The 20786-nt window shown below is 35.1% G+C and overlaps 2 protein-coding genes across 2 annotated transcripts; both read left to right on the top strand.

Annotated features, from left to right (window-relative positions):
- The first annotated feature begins 3469 nt into the window (after positions 1 to 3469).
- PSRP2 (RNA-binding (RRM/RBD/RNP motifs) family protein) lies at positions 3470 to 5959 on the top strand. The gene is given in 4 exon segments (XM_011628969.3): positions 3470 to 3679; positions 5229 to 5245; positions 5247 to 5514; positions 5687 to 5959. Coding segments are annotated over 4 exon segments (504 nt in total). The 5' UTR covers positions 3470 to 3505; the 3' UTR covers positions 5732 to 5959.
- Positions 5960 to 9873: 3914 nt separating this feature from the next.
- LOC18444716 (sister chromatid cohesion 1 protein 3) lies at positions 9874 to 20133 on the top strand. Its single transcript, XM_088866359.1, has 17 exons — positions 9874 to 10028; positions 10852 to 10942; positions 12827 to 12917; positions 13821 to 14076; positions 14299 to 14345; positions 14461 to 14510; positions 15036 to 15100; positions 15430 to 15734; positions 16161 to 16205; positions 16592 to 16691; positions 16906 to 17042; positions 17229 to 17743; positions 18459 to 18490; positions 18908 to 18953; positions 19039 to 19171; positions 19398 to 19628; positions 19802 to 20133. Exons 2-14 carry the CDS (start codon positions 10877 to 10879, stop codon positions 18915 to 18917), a joined length of 1719 nt encoding a protein of 572 aa, XP_088722485.1. The 5' UTR covers positions 9874 to 10028; positions 10852 to 10876; the 3' UTR covers positions 18918 to 18953; positions 19039 to 19171; positions 19398 to 19628; positions 19802 to 20133.
- The last annotated feature ends 653 nt before the right edge of the window (positions 20134 to 20786 follow it).

Consider the following 20786-nt stretch of genomic DNA (forward strand, 5'->3'; position numbering starts at 1 on the left):
GCCACTGGTTCAGTGTTCTCCAATTTCAGCTTAGAAGCCCGTAACTCGAACAAAAGAGTTTCATTTGTGAGCTTTAATAGAGGTTACGAATCTATTTGCATCAAAAACCCTAGAAATGCTCTGAAGATTAGGGCTCAAGCTGAAGAAGCGTCTGTTTCCACTGAAGAGAGGTCACCCGAGACGCTGAAAAGGCTGTACGTTGGCAACATTCCAAGAGATGTAAACAATGCCAAGCTCTCTAAGATTTTCAGTGAGCATGGTTCAGTGGAGAAGGCAGAGGTATCTCTCTCTACATTTGTCTCTCTATCGCTCTTTCTCTCCGCTCTCTCTCTCTGGATAGTTCAGAGATATGTTCCCCTCTATCCATTTCTCGCTCTCAGCGTACATTTTCCCTTTTATTAATGAACGTGTATTTTATTTGATCCGAGTGAGTTTCGCATATACTGCTTATCATTTTTTTCGATGAAGGTTAACTATCAGATATACTGTTCATTCATACTATGACGCGCTGAAAAGTTAAATTTCTCTCATTACCAATTTCTGCTACTAATTATTTTCGAGGCTTGAAGCCATTTTTTACTTTTATTTGTTCTTCAAGTTAAGGATTTCATTTACTTTCAATAACACTTGGAATCTTTTGGGGAAAATTTGGTGACGTTTTCTGGAATGCATCGAGAAATATATTGATGAAATTAAGTGATACAAATTAGGGTTGATTCTTCACAAAATTAGCACCTAGAAAGCAAAAGCAGCAAATTAATTCGTAGAGAGATCTCCAAAGAACCAGCTTGTCTTAAAGATAATGAAGGAACAATCATAAAACCACTTCCCAGAGTTTATTCGTTCTCCGGAAAAAAAAAAAAAAAAACAATCTAACTCTCCTAAACTCTTCAATATTTAAAGGGAAAAGTTTATATAGAGCCCAAGCTCTAAACAATCAAATTTGAGCCTATCTCAAAAATTTCACGAGGTAGTTTTGATGTTCAAATAAAATTTCACTAGAAGAGGTAGTTATGATGTTCAAATATCTTCAAATTGATCATCTCGACATCAAAAAGCATGGACATGAGAAAAAAATGGATTTCAAGTTTTGGAAATAGTGTATTTTGTAAGGCATTTTTGGACAGTCAATTTTCAAGATTTTCAAGTTTTCATAGATCGGTTGATCGACACTATTTTTGAAGCTTTGAACTTTATAAATAAATATAAAATTATATTTTAAGGCTATGATGAAACCATATTTTTCGATACTTTTTGAACGTAGGCTTTAATTTGATTGTTTAGAGCCTAGGCTATATACAAACCGCACCCATATCTAAATAACTCGTAACCTTAAAAAGTTCCTACGAAATCGTTGCCATCCATCTTATTTAACCACAGCCACCCATTATAAATTTAAAATAAATTATTAAATAACAATTACTCCCTTTCTTTTCCTCTTGGGTCGTACCACCCTTCCTCGGCAGCTGATTTTGTTCTCTTTTTTTTTCTCTTGGGTTTTACAACCCTTGTTAATTTTTGCTCTTTAGATATCCTTCTGCAAATTAAAGTGCTGATTTATTTTTTTTATTTTTGTAAAAATAATTTGCATCATTAAGTATAGTAACTATTACAATAGTATTCCTTGCAAACAACTGCAATCAGCGGAACTGTATCGGTAATGTTAAATGATTGTTCCACTGCATTATTGGAAGCAATGATTTGGATATGACCTCGACCCACTCGGCCCATGGCTGAGGCGAGTAACTGAGCCGAATCCGCTCGAGTTGTGTGCAACCCTGGAAGTTGACAAAAAGTAAAAACAAAAAAAAGTAAAATTTTTAAAAGTTAAAAATAAGAAATAAAAGAGGAATAAAAATCACAAAAGATAAGATGAAAAAAATCTATAAAAGACCGATTATTGAAATTTTTGATTTAGGACTTGAATATTTAGAAAAAATTTGAAACGAAAAAAAAAAAAAAAAAGGTTTCCAAATCATCTTAAAAAAATATTGAAATCACCCAGAAACTTAATTGTAACTAATATGGCACTGTTTTCCTCTCTTTTTTTTTCTCATTTTTCCTAATTTTTTATGCAATTGTTTTTTTCTTCTAACTTTTACCTCATTTATAAGAGTGGGGCAGGTTGCTATGGAACTTGCCCCAACTCAGCCAAGTCCGAGTGGACTTGACTAATTCTCATAACACTGATTGGAAGTATGGTGTTATCAAATGATGTGGTGTAACCGTGTTTGATTTGGTTTTATTTGTTTTTTAATGTAGTGTTTAGCTGATTTATAGACTTTGAATTGGATCCATATATCTTGTGTCCATCAATTGAGATTTAGTTGAGAAAATTGAGAAATACAGTCACAAAAAGGGCCATCTAAGGAACTAATGACCTTAGTGATAACATGAAGAATTAGTAGCTGGATGTTTTTTAACCTTCATTGGAAAGGTCTACAGAGCTACTTGGCAGTATCCACCAGTAAATATGTTCTAGTATCGAGGCATCGGGGAGGACTCCAATATACAAATTTGTGTCCCACATTTACAAAAGCCAACACAAGTTCTCCAGCATCGTGAACTGCAAGAGAAAAGTGGTTTGAACTCTGATTCTTCTCCTCTTTGAATGGGTAACATGATGGCAAAATTTGGGGACGAGAATTCAAATGCCACACTTTCATGAAGAAACAAAAGTGGTACTTATTGATGTTGTTTAACGTTGTGGAATTCTATATCTAGCCAAAGATAATATGTTGACTACTAAATTTTATCGATGCTTTCTGTTATTTGGCACCATGAGAACTTGAGAAGTATGTTTCAAGGTTCATTCAATTTATTTACGCAATGGGCCCTATCTTAAGTCACAATGTTAAGTTTAAGAATTCCTTAGCTCCCATTATGTAAGAACTATGCAATATCTTAGGTCCAATGTTGACGGGTATCATCTTGTCCAACATTTTTTAGTATGATATAGCACTTGTTAGCCCTAGGGGTCTTCATTCAGATGGTGCCTTGTCCTTTTATTCAGTGATTGAGTGTAATAATAATTTATGTAATCTTCAAACTTTATAGCACTGGTCTTCTTTTATAATATTTTTATTATTAATTTGTTTGTCCTGAATTTCTATTTAAGTTTTTTGACGTGGTATTAAAGTAGTTTTTCTCTAGACTTGTATTTTGTTTTCTGTTTTAAATGCCAAAATAACTGGAATCACTCACCATTGTCAAATATATAACGTGGTAACTAGCTAAACATACCTCTGTATGATTTTGTTTTGTTATTTGTCAGTATAGATAGGACATCTGTTGATGATGGTTTGTAACAATAAGTTTTTTTTATAGATCCATGAATTATTGGTACATTTTGGCATGCTATAAATAAAGGATGTGTTAACTGATACTTGAGCATCATCCTGTCTTTAGAATGTTCTCGTGGGCTATTGTAGTGATTATCTCTATTTCTGTATTTTGTAATTACATTCATCATTACTGATTATGTTTTTTGTGGAGAGAGAGAGAGATGCGACACGATTCATGCATAGATGAGATTGGGGACATTGAATCAAATATGTTTTCCATTTGTTGTGTACAGGTAATGTATGATAAATACTCAGGAAGAAGTCGCCTGTTAGCTTTTGTGACAATGAGCACAATAGAGGATGCTAATGCTGCTATTGAGAAGCTGAATGGCGTGGTAAGGGCCTGTATTCCAGTTTGATTTATTGTTCAGATTCCTGACTAGAGCTTCCTCATAATTTAAAGTTCCTCATCTGCATCAAAAAAGAAAAAAAAATATTTCCTGGTTTCATCTCGGGGGATTATCATCGCAATGATTTTGAGATCAGTAATCTTAGGTCGCAGTTTTTGCACATTATTAATGCTCATCTATTTTGAAAACTAGACGCAACCGTGCAGGACTTTTTCAAAAGGAAAACTAAAAAATATATTAGACACATTGTTTGTGGTCCTGATGCGCTTGGGGGGGCCCAATGCGGCGATATGGTCTAGATGGGGGCGCATCACCCTGATGCGGTCACTAAATATAAAAGAATTATAAAAAATCTCAAAAAATAGGTTAATGCATGAAAAAAAATATGAATGTCATTTATGTGATAATAGGTATTTAATTAGGAAAATTGTTTCATGCGGGCATGAGCGCATTTCTACAATATGCGGTCCTGAGGTATAAAGCATCCATCTTAAAGATGGATGCAAATAGGTGGTCCATCTAAAAAAAAGTGTAACTAACAATGCAAATTTTTTCTTAATATGATTATTATTTCTAGTTTTCAATTTTTAGATTATATATTCTCTAAAAATTAAAATAAATTAAATTTAAAAAATATATTTATTGTCAAACCCACATTTCTACAATATGCGGGTTGGTCACATAAAAACTGTGTCCTTTAATTGATTCATTAACTCCAAAAGTATCACTTGTCAGATATTTTGTATCCACTATCTCTTGATAGATCATAGAAGAAACTTCCTCAAATCTACACCCAAGCTAATCCTAATTAATAAGCAAAGATCCACCAAGACAAAATCGAAAGATTTTCTCACAAAAAAAATTTCGCCATTTTTTTTCTTTTCCTATTAAATGGAAAAAAGCATGAAAGTGACGGTTTAGAACCCAAAAACCCTTTCCCCCATTGAAGGGGCCAAAAATACCTAAAGATCCCTTTTTGGGGGGTCACATTGTTTGGGCGCATATGCGGTGCGATGCGCTATGAGGTGAGATGTGGCGCATATGCGGGTATGTCCCACCAAAGCGCATATGCACTCTTTTGCAATGTGCCTCCTAGCTCAAATCGCATGATGGAGCTACATTTTAAAACAATGATTAGACATGTTGCATTTATTTTATGTTAGAAACAGATTGGCCATCCACTTTTTTCCCTCATCAGGGATGGTGGAGATGACCCGGTATTTTACTTTTAACTCTATTATGGTCTATAAGCCGAACAATGGTTCATCTCAGTTGTTCGTAGATGATGTCAAAAATGGATGGCGCGTCTGTATTGCATATATTATACACACATGTATAGTATGTGGATCCATTTCCAAAGACAAATTTAATTTGTGCTGCAATTTTTTTTTTTTTCTTTTGTGTGTGAGAGAGAGAGAGATCACTTGACTCATTTTTTATGCAACCACTGTCTTGTAAATTATACTTCCCAAGTAACATGATGTTTTTCTATTGGGTCTTTTAAACTAAACTGTGTTTTTCCTTCCATGAAAAGGAAATTGGGGGCGGAAGATACGGAGAAACCCCTACAAGTTGTTGATAAATCGAAACTCCAAGCCGAGGAGTCCAACTTCGTTGATAGGCCACACAAAGTCTATGTAGGAAACCTCGCCAAGACTGTAACTACTGATATGCTCAGCAAATTCTTTTCTGAAAAAGGAAAAGTTCTCAGTGCCAAGGTAAGAAGAGTTCCTGGTACTTCTAAATCTAGTGGGTTTGGATTTGTTTCCTTTTCATTGGAAGAAGACGTAGAGGCTGCCATATCATCATTCAACAATGCTGTGAGTTCTCCTAACCTTGTAGCTTCTTGAAGTGATATTTGATAACTGTTATTGTTGTTTTTCCTCGAAATTGAGTTCATGAACGGTGGTTTAGGGTCTTGGTTTTGGTTGAATATTGTTGTGTTAGGATTATACTCTTGTTTAATTTGATATTTTCTTTTTGGGTTGATAGCTTTTGGAAGGGCGGCGGATTCGAGTGACAAAGCCTAAGTCTTGAGCAAAGATCAGTTTGGACATGCTTTGGATCTTGAGATGAGGTGCTTTTTGTTTTGAAGTATGAAGGGGTAACCAACCTTCAAAAGAGCTCTCTCTCTCTCCACAGTTCTGTAGCATAGCTTTTAGAGCAAAGTGTTTTAGCTCTTGAGCAGAATTTTTCCAGTCACAACGCCACCTATATATAGTTTGTTTAGCCTGTGGCTTTGTTAGGTTAAGCTTTTGGTTTGTTTAGAAGGATTCTCTCTCTCACACACATTTCTTCTCTCTCTACACACGGCTATAGCAGAGTCTTCTAACTGGATCATCTCTTTTGGTTAGAGTTAGTCGTAAAAACCGGATCAGTTGGTTGACTTGGACTTCTGTAATAGTCTGGATTAATTCATCGGTAATCGAGTTCGGGGTCGCGGTGCTAGCACCACCTAGGCCCTAACTAAAGTCTCAGCGCGCACCTAACGGATTAAAAACCACTAACTACCTAAAAATGGGTTGTTATTATCAATTATCCAAAAATAAAAAATTGAATTACCCAAAACAAGCGAAATTATCGTAATTATACTTTAATTTTTTTAAAAAAAACCCCAAACTTTTGTTTATCTCGGTTGCACCTTTTTTTCTCATTTTCGGTTTTTTTTTTACCAAAATGTCCTTCACAGTAGTTGTATTACCGTAATAGTTAGTACATGTTACACAATAAAGTACTGTAATTCTTAGGGAATTTTATACAGTACTTTTAGTACCGTAATATTGAGGGCATTTTATACGGTACTTTAAGTACCGTAAACTTACTCTAACCCTTAGACGGCATTTAAAGTACCGTAAACCCTTTTTTCATTTTGTTTATCTCTTTCATCTCTAATTTTTTTGTTTATTTATTCTTTCTCTCTCTAATTCTTTTTAATATTTATCTTTTCTTTATCTCTCTAATTCCTTTTTTTCTTTTTTTTCTCTCTACAATCTCATCATCGTTTCTTTAGCCAGAGTAATCAAACACTGACTTCGGCTATGCCAAACAGAGGATATGATCTATCTAATGAAATGATGATGAGATTGTAAAGAGAGAAAGAAGAGATGAAAATAATTAGAGAGAGAAAGAAGAGATAAATATTAAAAGGAATTAGAGAGAGAAAGAAGAGATAAACATAAAAAGAATTAGAGATGAAAGAGATAAATATGAACAGAATGAAAAAAAGATTTACGACATTTTAAGTGTCGTATAAGATGAGTTAGTTTTTACAGTACTTAAAATACTGTATAACGGGTTTTAGTTTTTACGGTACTTAGAGTACCGTAATTGGCTTCACGGTCATGGCCAGAGTTCACTGTATTTAAAGTACCGTAATATTACTTGAAATTACTACGGTATTTTAAATACCGTATAAAATGATATGTATTACAGTAGTAAGACTATCGTGAAGGTCATTTAGGTCTAAAAAAAGCCGAAAATGAGGAAAAATGATGTAGACGAGGTAAACAAAATTTTAGAGTTTTTTTTCAATTAAGCTTAAATTAATGTATATTTACGATAATTTCCCCCAAAACAATAAAGAGTCGGACAAATTAATAACATGAAAAAATAGAAAGATGGTGGAATCAGGATTCGATCTCCACCCACACAACTGGATCCAAATTGGGCGATTTCAATGTCTATCATCAAGTTTTAAAAACTTGTCGGAACAACAAAATTAATAAGGAAATTCAATAAACTAATCTCCTCAAGAGAGATATGAGACCTACACTTGTCCTCTTGGTTGAAAAAATGAATTAACTTTATGGCATCGTGAAAGTGCTAGCATTCCTTAAAAATGAACTGCAAATGCAGTCAGTTTTGACGATTAAAAATATTCAATGGAAACTCTGAAATAAATTTCTTTCAAATAAAGTTGTAAAAGTGTTGGTGTTCCTTTTGAACGAATGTATCTAAATATTCTGCCTAATATTATGAACTTTTCAATGTCAATAATTTCACGCACAAACTTAGACTTACTTGCTAACACCAAAGAGAAAAATTTGGGAATCTTCAATTCAATTTGAGAAAAAAGAAGTATACTATGAACCTTCAATATTTGGATTAGTGATAACACGTATTAGATTAGTAGTCGTTACATCCGTTTGGGTGAAAGAATATATGTATAATGCGCTCCCGCGAAAGTACGCTATACAAGCTCAAAAAATAATACCTAAATCATCATCACTTTCCGCTCTCGTGGCGCTCATTTAAAAACCCCTACTTTTTTTCTTTCTTCAAAACGTTTTTCTCTCTCTCCACCTCTGCTGCTTCATTTAAAAACTCTTTTCTCTCTCTCTCTCTCTCCGACTCTACTGTGCATCTCGGATTCTATACGTACATATTGGATTCAACGCCTGTGCATCTCGGATTGCAATAGTAGAAGAATAGCAATAGCGCAATTCGCTCCTGATGTAACTTTTACACTCCAAATGCATCCGACCTTGTACTTTGGACCTTTCCTGTAGTAACAATTGTGGCATAACTAGTGCCTTAAAAACCAGATTAGCTAGTTGACTTGGGTTCTATAGTGGTTTAGATTAATTTATCGATAATTGAGTTTGGTATCGTGTTGCCAGCACCACTTGAGTTCTAGCTAAAGTTTCAACTTAGCTTTTATTCTCACCTAACGCATTAAAAGCCACTACCTACTTAAAAATGAGTAGGGGCTTGTTATCAATTACCAAAAAATAAAAAACTAAATTACCCAAAACAATAAAGAGTCCGACATATTAATGACATGAAAAAGAAGGAAAAATAGAAAGATGGGTGAATAAGGGATTCCATCTCCCACCCACATAACTCGATCCAAATTGGACGATCCCAATTTGTATCATTAGATTTAAAAAACTTGCCTGAACAACAAAATTAATAAGGAAATTCGATAAACTAATATCCTCAAGAGAGATATGAGACCTACGCTTGTACTCTTTTGGTTGAAAAAATGAATAACCCTATCGAATCGTGAAAGTGCTAACATTTCTTATAAATGAACATTTGCAAATGCAGTCAATTTTGACGATTAAAAATATTCAATGGAAACTCTAAAATAAATTTCTTTCAAATAAAGTTGTAAAAGTGTTGGCGTTTCTTTTGAATGAATATCTCCAAATATTCTGCCTAATATTATGAACTTTTCACTGTGAATAATTTCACTCACAAACTTAGGCCAACTTGCTAACACCAAAAAGAAAAATTTAGGAATTTTCAATTCAATTTGAGTAAAAAGAAGTATACTATGACCCTTCGATATTTGGATTAATGATAACACATATTGGATCAGCAGTCGTTATATCTGTCTGGGTAAAGAAGTAACTGTATAATGCGCTTCCGCGGGCGCATGCCATACACGCTCAAAAAATAAGACGAAAATCATCACGGTCCCGCCCTTGAGGCGTCTCGGTGAAGGAATTCGTTTCCCGCCTTCTATTTTTTTTTGTCTTATGCAAAGGGCGTGTTTGATAACAGAAAGTTGCTTCAATCGTACCCTGCGCTGTCTCTGCAAATCCCTTTTCCCCAATTTGTGTTGTAGTCCCCATCTGAAGCTATCAACTCTGGTCCTCACTCTTCTAGCTCTCTTCTGAAATAGTCTGAAGCCCGCTATTTCAGTAATGCTTTTAATTTTTATCATCTGGGTTGTTGCAGAAGATTTTTTAGATCAATATTTTTTTTTGGATAAATTATCTGTAAATAATGGATTTTTGGGTTTTTGGTTTATTTTTTACTTGTTTTGGTTTCTTATCGGTTTTGGTTTCTCTTTCTTATGTCTCCTTGTTTCTCTGTCGTGGTCTGATTTTAATGCTCTCTCTGTGATGCTTTGATTTTTCATGTAGCATCGGTAGCTTTGTAAATCTTTGCTTTAAGCTTTTTTAATTTTTCATTTACTGTTTATTCATGCAAGATCTCTGATCAAATGCGCTACAAACCTAGAACAGTATCTGAACGTTGATATTATTGATTGAATGTGATTGACACTGTAGTAATCAATGAAACTTTAGAATTTAGATTAATGGATTGATTGTTTATGACTAGTTGCTGTCCCTTCTTAGGAATGCACATTATTCCTTACTCAAAGTAGCTATTCATTACTCAGGTAGCTATTCCTTCTTAAGGATGCAACTTGGACCATTATTGTGGTATCAAAATTGCTATTGTTAGAAGGCACTGCTTTCTCTTCCAGGAGGTTAGCAGTGAATTCAGAACTTGGGGGCAAGAACCAAGTTGCTTTGAACCGATGTTTGTTCACAGGATTGCCTTGTGAATACCAACAGGAACTGGAAATCTTGCCAACCAGGTAAATGTCTTGGCCTCACAAGCTTAATAGAGTTGGGGTTATGAATTTAACTCCATTTTAGGGTATTATTATGTTTCTTTTGTTGTGGTTTTTACTGTTTCATTGGATTGATTCGGGTTGTTATTTGGGTTAAGCAATGAATCTGGTTTAGCTATTTTGATTGGCTTGGAGTTATTTGGATGATTGTTTAGTGGAATTGGCTCCTTTTTGGGTGTTGCCTTTCTTTAGATTTTTGATTTGTAGATGAAATCTTAGTTATTCCTTTCATTATTTCCTTCTTTGATTCACTGGAGCCATTTGGTCTTGCTTTTCATGGCAGAATTGATGTGTAGTTCACATAAAACAAGAGTATGCAAAATGATTGGTTAAATTCATCTCTAAAACAGCTTCCATTTAACCCTTTCAAGTCATTTACATCATTGGATATATAGAAGTTCTATTGGGTACTTTCTTTCTTCTTTATGTTATAATGTTGTTACTTTTCTTATTAAATATTGTTAATTATTCGTATGACGAAAGTTTCAACTGCTATTTCAAGGATAAATAATTAGGGAGCCAATTGACTGAGAGCCGAATTGGCCTCCATGACCTTTTTGTCTTCTCAATGGGAAAACATCCCCTGAACTTCATCTCCTAAAAAGCATCAGCAAAGTTCACAATCTTGTTATTGTTAATCAGTATAAAAACCGTTTTCAGTACATCTTAGGGCTTGATTGTTCTCTCATTGTATACAAGGTCCTCTTTACCCTTGTGTTTTTGCTATCAAGTTCTTCTTTTCTTGCGATGGTATGCGAATGTAAGATCATAGTAGCTTGTGTTGTAGATCATTGTGGAAGAAGACTTGCTTAATGAGGCGTGGTCTAACAATAACTTCCAAAGAGAAGCTAAAGCCCCAGGGTAATCTCAATATGGAAGTATGAATATTTGTTATCTGTTGATTGCATATTGCCATTGAGTAGCGGTTTTTTATTGAATTTCGCTAGACATACCTGCTGCTCCAGAAACTCCTTGTAATTTCCGTCTGAATGAGTTGCGATTTTCATTTTTTTTCATTTTATATAAATTAAACTTGTGATTTCCACCTTTAACTAGGAACTGATCATCTCTGGTTTGTAAGATGCATTATGATCTATCTCATGATGAGGGGCACTTAGTTACATAGACCTTGCATTCTTTATATGTTTCTACAGAAGGCCTTTGTTATGAAATTCCTAGATTTCAAAAGTTGAACTCTGTGCTGTTGGTTATATTTGTATCTGAACCTATTACCCTTGCAGTAGCTTTACTGAGTAGAAGAATATAATGCAAGATCGTTAGATCAAAATGCCCAAAAGGAATTGGTTACTATCCATTTGTATGAAGGGAAATTGGTTACATATATCGTTGGCATTTTGATAATTTTGACCATAGTATCTTTAGACTTGATCATGATTATTTATATGTTAATGGACCAATACTTATCCTAGATTACTTTCTTTGGGCATTTAAAATAGAAAATTATATTTGTGGAAGAGCATTGCAAGATTCTGGTGATGGAATAACAGTAGTGCTTGACTGTTTCCTGAGTCTGTAAACCTGAATTCTGTCAAACTAAGAATTCAATTTATTAGAAACAATTGTTAATTCAGTATATTAGTCCATCACTATTGGTCAACATTATTTGGTATTAGAGTTTTATGGGAGCGTTACAGGAAATGCTGGCATGGAGGTCCTGAACATTGAGATTGATATACCATAGTCAAGCTGTCATGAACGATCTTATCTGTTGAAAAATACACTTGATAGGTATGTCCAATTACTTTTTTCACGTAGAGGTATTTGCTCACTGATGTTTACCATGTACTTGTTGTATGATTATAGAGACAAATGTAAGTATTTGCAAAAATATGTATGTTTATGCACATGATCAAGTGATCGGAAGCTTCTGGAGATAATATGAGTAATGACTTTAGGCTCTTTATGGTCTCTACATACCGGTGATGGATGGCTGTGAAAGCCATAAAAGCCCATAATAGGGTTGTGTTCTGGGCACCATATTGATTGATCATGATGCATCATCTTGCTCTAAGGAAAATCACATAATATCAATTTATATTTTCATCAGTAGATTGTATGATATTAAGACTATTTTGTTAGGTCAGCAATGAAATTTGAACATTGGACATTTTGTTGCAGCCCTCAAAGCCCCCACCACCAAACAATGAGCCCAAATCCCTTGTAAATTGTATATATTCTTGTGTTACTTCATGAAAAACTATAGGTTTGGACATGCTCATTGTTCGATACTTTAAAATCATGACTTACTTCAGGGTATTCTGGTTGGCAATCCAGGTACTTAGAACTTACTTAACATTCCATGAGGTTTTCAAACGCAGAAATCAGGAATTTCTTTAACTTCCCAGGAGGTTATCAAACACAGAAATCAGGAACTTTTTACAGTAACTTCTATCTTCCCAGCAAGGAGGAACTTCCAATTTACAATTCATGAACTTGCTTCCAGATATCAAACAGGCCCAAAAACGTTTCTCTCTCTCTCCACCTTTGCTCTTCCTTTAAAAACTCCTCTCTCTCTCTCTCCAGCTCCACAACTTCCATTAAAAAACCCTTAGCCCCTTGTTAAACTTAAAACCATGGTTGGAAAATTCATCCTCCATACGCTAGCTCTCTCTTTAACTTTATACAGAAACATTATCTTTGCATCTCCCTTTTGAAGTTATTATCAAACCTTTTCTCTTCAGTTTCCCTTGTATTGAAACCCTAAAACGATGTTTTATTCTCATTACATTCTCACTCGAAAGGGCCCTCTTGGAACTGTATGGATGGCTGCGCATCTCCAGCACAAGCTTCGCAAGTCTCTAGTTGCAGAGACCAACATCCCTTCATCTGTTGGTATATACTCTTCTGATTCTTGCTTATCTCATGGTTTTTGATGAATTAACTAATTTGAATGATTTCATGATGAAGCATCTGATGTTGTGTATTTGCTTTTTGAGTTGAAATTGTTGCTTGATGAATATGGTATCTGAAATGTGTGCATCCATTAATTTTTGCATGACTAGATTGTCAGAAAAATGTGTGATGCTACTTGTTTTTAGTCATGCATCCTGGAGACTTGTTTGATACCAGAATTTCAGTTGAAATCTGGCCAGTCCATAAAAAAGAATGGGTTAAATTTTGGCAATTGGTTTAATAATTAGTTTGAATACAGGTAGGACAAACAAAAATACATAGACAAACAATCTGAAATTTGGGATATGTATAGGCCATGTATCAGAAGTATGGTGGAAATTTATGCTAAAAATTCCACATGCAATTTCTAACCCCTATAATGAAAAGAAAGAATGTTTAACAAATTTTGGTTGGTTTTTGGTCGGAATCCTGTGAGGGTTATGGGTATCAGAATCACTCTCGTATTACATGAAAAAATTGGGATAGGATACCATTTAGAGGTGTTCTATTGATGGTTTCTATCTTATTCTTTTTCACAGAATTAACATGCATTCCAGGTAAAATTCACTAATCCTTTGTCTAATAATTGGATGGCTTTACCCCTTTCTTTTTGACATTGGCTTGTATATGTTGGTGTTTTTATTTATTTTTGATGAGTTTGTTAATGTTGCCTTGTTGTGTTCAGCATCAGGCCTTAGTTTTTCCCATTTTATCACACTTTAAATATTCTTCCTTTTTCCCTACTTAATTCTATTTCGTTTATCCTTTTTTTTTTTTTTTTTTTTTTTGACTTTTTTCTCTCTTTTGCCTTTTTTTTTGTAATTATTTTTTTTGCTTTTTCAGATTCAATCATGTTCTCTGAAGTCCCCATTGCACTAAGGATATCAGGGCACCTCCTACTGGGTGTTGTTTGCATATATTCAAAGAAAGTTGACTATCTTTACCATGACTGCAATGAGGCCTTATCTAAATTACGAAGTGCCATTGCCACGATACATGTTGACCTTCCTGCAGATGCATCGTGTGCAGCATTCAACTCTGTCACTTTGCCTGACACATTTCAACTTGATGCTTTGGATATGGATTATCACACAGCTGAGTGAGATTTCCTTCTACCTAGAATTCATGAGAAGAAAATTGTTCACCACTTGAAATATCCACACCAACACGAATGTTGGGCTTTAAGTTTATAAATGTTATTGATGGAGTTCTTTCCAGACTTTGCATATTTATTCTTTCACAGAAGCTTGTAATTGTGTTTTTTCATATGTTATGTATTTATTCGGGAACATTAGTTTATTTATGTGTTGTCATTTGTCAGGGCACCAGATAATCATCTCAAACCTCAAGATCAGATTACTATATCAGGTTTTTTTTTTATTTTTTTTGGCTTGGACTATGCAGATTGGTTTGTCAATTCATGGTTTTCTCTGCAAGACTATGTTTATCATCATATAAATTTTTTTTTCTTGGCCCTATGCAGATCAGGTTCCTGGTGAAGGAAGTCCATACACAAAATTTTTTGTGAATGAGGTATTTCAAATTATTGAACTAGCAATCCATCTCTGTTTCTTTTATGACTTATTTCAAATCTAATCTGCTATATAATACTCCATGGCTATATCAAGCATACATTCTCATTGGTGGTTGGTTGCAAATTAATTTCATATGGTTCCATAGTTATCTTCAATCACCTATGATTGGGAATGTACAATCGATATAACTTGATACCAAGTCCTTTGAATGATGACGTACTGACCCATTGTAAAAAAGAATTTACCTAGAATAATGTGATGATGTCCTTATTGTTACTTGTGAACTATGTAATGATGCCTGAATTCGGATATGGACATGGCCACAACATCAGTTTATTGTGAAATCCATATGTTTTTTAAGTGTCCAACATGGATACAACAACCATTTTGACGCACACTGTGCACCATAGTTTGTGAAGATATCCACATTAAAGTATTCTTATAATGTCATGAATGTGTTTGGTACTTGCATGAAGCATGCACATCCTATTATTTTCATGGATCTAAATGCGCGAATTTTCAGGATTTTGGAGGTATGAGTTCCCAATTTGGGTTCCAATACTTCGGGATGAGGATAATTGAAGAAGTGTATGTCTACCCATTCCTGCGATCCTTTTATTCTTTTCAATTTGTTTTTTTTCTAAAGTCTAGCATATGGTTCTCTAAAGGGGCAGTGACCCTCTTGTTCTTGATAAAGGATGGTAGATATTACATATACCTGGCTGCATTTCGTGATGTACCTAACTATGATTAATCTCTAATTTGACTGATGGTGGATGGTCCATCAATGAATTATGTATCATCACTTAATGAATGTATGGTATAGTCACTCACAAAAGAAATAATATCATTTCACAGACTGAATCTCCAAGTCACATTTATCTGTAAAAATATTAATATGGTTTTTTTCATGACAGTGTTCTGCCTCCTTCAATAAATACTAGTGTGGGCATGGCTGGAATTGATCCTCAACAAAGTCTTGAAGTTACTAATAATAGAATTTTGGAAGATCAGTTTTTCCACGAAACCCCAGAACTTCAGCGTGATGTGGTCCAACCATTGCCCTCCAACCCTGTAATGAATGACCTTGCTGGATTTTCTGTACCACAAAATGAACCTGTTGATCATATCATAGATGAGTCATATGTGCCAGACATAGTTGAAGCTCCTATTCTTGAAGCAGGGCGATTTCATCCTGGTTCTGGTTTGGCTACATTTTCAGGTTGGCTACTATCCATTTTTTGCTTTGGAATTTCATGCAAATTCTATATTTTCAACATCAAAACCTTGTTTTGCTCAAAGGAATTTACATCTGGTTTTGAACAACTTCTGATGCCCATGTAACGAGTCATCAGTGTATCATCTTGTGAGTGAAGTTGGTTGTTTTTCTTTACTTTTTTTTGTTTTTTTGGGGGTGGGGGTGGGGGGAAGGGGGTGTGGCCTGTGGGGTCTAATACCTCTTTGCAGGTTTTCTGTTACTAATTTTTTTTGTTTTTGTATTTTTTGGGTTTCTTTAAGTTTTATATCTTTAACTTCAAAGCCATATCTATTTGGTTTACATTGGGGTCTCTTTTGGAGGAACTTATGATTCCTGTGTGATAGTCATTAGTAGGTCTTCTATATATTAAAGTTACTTTTTATGATATAGGAGCAAAGATACGTACACCAGAGATTCTTCCAGGCCCTCCTTCAGGTTGGCTCACTATCCTTTTTGGGGGTAATTTATTATTGTGAGCAAGAAAACCATATTTTTCTTCTGAAATTTATATTTGATTATCTTAACAACTTGTGTAAGAGTCTTCATGCATCTTCTCTCCATTGAAGTTGCTTTTTATGATTCAGGGGCAATATGGTAATTATTTTTTCTTGAAATTAACTTTTTAAATTTTTTAAAATATATTATTGTTCTATTGTTGATGATTTTTTTTTCTTTTAATTTGTAAATTCAATATTGTGAACATCAAAATCATGTTTATCCTGTATAGAATTTGCATTTATTTTCTCTTTCACAAATTATGATGCTCATGTAAGAGTTGCTGCCATATTGTATATTGATTTAAGTTGCTTTTTACGATTCAGAGGGCACAATTAAGATGGCTTCAAGTCCTCCTGTTCAGAACATAAATCAGAGATCAAGGAAGAGGAAGCAGTTTGATGAAGTCATTGTATTGTCTAATGAGTAAGTTATGGATAGGAACCTGATCTCTGTTTTTTCTTTCTCTAATCAACTAAGCATTGTCCACTTTGTGAGACATATGCAGCATATTTTAGGTGTCTGTGTACTAATTCTACTTCATTATTTGCTTTTCTGTTTGCAATATAAATAACAAAGTTCTCATTTTCTATTTTACCCTATTGGATTTATGATATGACGCTCTCCTTGGATTTTGCAGGGACATGAAAATGCAACTGCAAGATGCAAGCAAACTTGTGCGTAAACGTAAGAAATGCCCAGTCTCAACTCTAGATGTTCGGGAGGCCTACAGGAGCTCTCACATTGATCAGATTTTCCTTGAGCCCTCAATACCTGGCATGCTTCTTTGGCACTTTATACATTATTTCTCTTTTATCATGTTCTCAATAATAAGAACTGCCCTAACCAATGGTTAGTTGAAGTTACTAATTAAACAAAAAGTTTGATTCTTAAATGCATATTAAAACCAATAAATCAATGGAGAGACCAATCGATTGATGCTATATGAAATGTTTATTTCAGACTTGTGCATGCCTCTCCAAGAAGCATTAAAAAAAATGTTGCTTGCTCCCAAGGTTGCAGGGCCTTCTGTGGAGGATCCACAAGGTCCCAAAAGAGTTCAATCTCCTGATGGCCCTTCATCTATTCCAAATGAAGAAATTGAGCAGGCTTTTGTGGAGGATCAACAAGAAATCACAAGAGCTCCATTGCCTGCTGGTCGATCAACTAGGGTTGTGCCAAATGAAGAAACTGGACAGGTTCCTATTGAGGACCCACAAGAAGGCATAAGAGCTCCATCTTGTGCTCGCACACCATCTACTCCCAGTGAAGAAATTGATAGCTTTCCCCAACTGCCATATCCTTCTCCAAGAATAGGCGACTCCACTTATGAAATTCCTCACACTGTGGGATCAACGTTACCTAGTGGAATGACTCTGGAAACTGAGAATATGGAGTGGGAACCTCCATCTGCTGACCTGCTTGAAGCATCAGCTGCTGATCAAGAGGAGCAGCTACGTGTTATTGAGACACCAGAGGTGAGGTTTGATCCATTGGAAATGGAAGTCTGCTGACCACTTTTCTGTCATGATTTGTTAAATAAAAGAAATATAACTACCATAATATGACTAGTGCTAATGGTCAGAAGATTTCATTATGAAACTTTTAACATACATATTCAGGCCATTTTAGTGGGTTTTATTTTTTAGAGCATCATACTCTTAAGGAGCGAAAACCCTTCTACAATGAAACCACCTCTCTTCCGTAACAGAAGTGAAATTTCAATTTGACTGCTCCTCGTACATGAACCCTCAAACAAAAAGACTCCTTTCCACTTTATTACTTTAACTACTAACATTTCTAACGTTGGGCATAGTTTTCATAAATGGATTGTTGTTAAAAGGCAGGAGAGAAACTGCCATTTTTTAATACCCTTTAGAGTGTTTTTCCATACATGCCATCACACATTGTTGTGCGTGCCCTTAAAGTTCCTGGCTCTATGTGTGTTTGTGTGGGCTGGTGTGTATGTGTATGTGCATGTGCATGTGTGTGTGTTTGTTTTTCTGTCTTTGGTACTTGGGGCGTTGAATTGGAATAGAAAACTGAAAAGAAGTCTGCAAAATTGATAACAAAGAGCATGCCTATGTGAAGGGTAAGGCAACTGTTTTTTCCTGCTCACTGTGAGTTCTATTGCTCTTATGGAATAATGTTCTTGAGATCTGCTGGACCATAAATTATACTACTCTTTTGTAGGACCTTTTTGAAGGCAGATGCTGGTCAATCAGGTAAATGCAAATGCACTGCCTCTGAAAGTGATTTCAGATGAATGACTTATTCTGAAGGGGAAATTTATCATTGTCCAATGGACTTTGGCTCACCATAGTCCAGTAGCATCATGACCTCCTATGGAGTGTTTGGCAATGGAGACGGACTGTGTCCTACCACAAAATGAGTACATGATCGCAGGTGGTGAGTCCCACCTGACATGCATTTCACTGGATGGTTATGACCCCAATGCACTATGATTTTCCATACTCACTTGGACAAAAGTATATTGAGAAATCACATTTCATGTGATGAGCGCCATTTAGTTTAGCATTAAATCTCGGTGTGTATTCCAATAAGTTTGGGAGGGCATGGGGGCTATATTTTAAATTCGGATTTATTAATCTAACTTGATTTGTGGCTTTGTTCTCTTATAGAGGGACCTAGAGAAGATGGTGTGCATACCTGGTCTGTGAGGACCAGGTAAGTATGTCCTTTTGAACAAGTTTTGTTTTGGGATGTTTCCTATTTTTTATGTAAACCTGATAGCTGCTTGGTATTGGCACAGGGCAGTTGCACAGTATCTACAGAAAGCGTTTCAATCCGAGAGTTCAAAAAGACCTTTAAGAAATCTAAGCTTGAACAGAATTCTTGAAGGAAGAACAAGAAATGAGTGTGCCAAACTGTTCTTTGAAACTTTGGTAATCTTCATATGCTTTGTTTTGAGTTCTTCTCAAGTAAACTTGCAACCTATTCCATTTCATTGTACATGAATATCTCTAACAATTTCATTGTACGTGTGTATCTATATGGTTATTTGACCTTATACAGCCTTAAGTCTTATAAAATAGGAAGGTTAAAGGTATTGTTAGTTTACATCAAATTGCTCTTTCTACATGCATAAATGCAATTTCTTTTCTACTTCAGCTAGTGGTGTTCTTGGTAAGTTCGGGCCGGCCTTAGTGTGCAAGATTTTGGATCAAAGCACAGATTCCCAACCTTTCGAAAATTGCAGGTTTTGAAGAGCAATGCTTTTATTGAAGTGCAACAAGAACATCCTTATGGTGATATTGACCTTTCAATGGCTCCTAGACTGGCAAAGGGAAAGTTTTGAATCCTTTGCCTTCTTAATTATGCATAATGACCCTCCAATATCAGGTGAAATTGTGACTCGGCTTTTTTCAGCATTTCTCTTTCAGCAGTTCACCTCATAGATTTAATCATGTTGAAACTCGAAGTTGTTTATTTCCCTTCATTGTTATTCTAAAATATGAATAAATTATTTTCTTCATTGTTATTCTAGAATATTAATATTTAAACATGGAATGCAGCTAAACTCTAGCAACTGGTGCCCAAACTTGAGGTGTGCTTTTGGTAGGTGGTAAATTGGCTCAACTAACAGCTTGACTGCCAAGCATTTCCATGCCAAGAGTTATTATGTTTAAAGAAAGGTTGCTAGGTTGTGCTAGATGGTGTAAATTACTCTCTTTTTCAAAATTGGCTATCTATCTATGATTTATCTATTTAATGTAAATTCTCTGTCTCTCTCTCTCATGAAATCTTGTAAGATGTTCCACTGCTAGGAAATAACATTCTATTTCTTTTGTACTTTTTGGTGCTGAGATAATTTTCATTTAAGAAAGCATGGAGCCAAGAGTTGCTACATTGGGTGTCACATTTGAGCTATTATGTTTCTCTACTCTGGTTCTTAACAGTATGTGAGAGAAAAAGAAAGAGAGGAAATATCCTTTCCCACATGAAGCCGGTCAGCCGGGGCTATTCATTTGATTGTAACACTTGTTATGGTCAATCTATTAATGTTAAAATGCCGTTTCTTGGATATAACTTCTTGTCTCAGTGGCCCTTTTTAGGTGTCTGCACAACTGAATGGATATAGAGTGGAAGCACGTTTGGTGGCTTCTTAGATACATATGCTTGTTCAGTTTTGTTGAGGCAACTACCCAATCGCGGTGAACAAACTCGATGTAGAGAGAGAGAACGTAAACCTAAACCCTAAACCCCATACATTTAATTGGTTAATCGGAAGAATTATAAAATTTGCCAGGTAATTAATTTAACCATAGTTTTATTTACATTGTTAAATTAATTACATGGTAAGCGTTTATAATTCTTCCGATTAACCAATTCTATGTAAAGGGTTTAGGGTTTAGGATTTAACAATAGTTTTATTATTTTTAACATGAAATAGAATGGGGTTCAGGACAAGGTTGCAGCACCACTTGTGATTCACCTATTGGTTTTGGTTTCCAGTCCTACCTACGCTAATCCCTTTTGATAACTACTAAATTTCAAAAA

This window comes from Amborella trichopoda, chromosome 5, assembly GCF_054954075.1.
Source record: "Amborella trichopoda isolate Santa Cruz 75 chromosome 5, AtrichopodaSantaCruz75HAP2 v2.0, whole genome shotgun sequence".
Lineage (NCBI taxonomy): Eukaryota > Viridiplantae > Streptophyta > Magnoliopsida > Amborellales > Amborellaceae > Amborella > Amborella trichopoda.

Excerpts from the sequence above, each read along its gene's own strand:
- LOC18444716 (XM_088866359.1), top strand. The coding sequence starts at position 10,877 with ATGAGGCGTGGTCTAACAATAACTTCCAAAGAGAAGCTAAAGCCCCAG. Across the intron at positions 15,101-15,429 it reads ATGAGGATAATTGAAGAAGT|TGTTCTGCCTCCTTCAATAA; the intron begins GTATGTCTACCC and ends TTTTCATGACAG. Across the intron at positions 16,692-16,905 it reads GTCATTGTATTGTCTAATGA|GGACATGAAAATGCAACTGC; the intron begins GTAAGTTATGGA and ends TGGATTTTGCAG.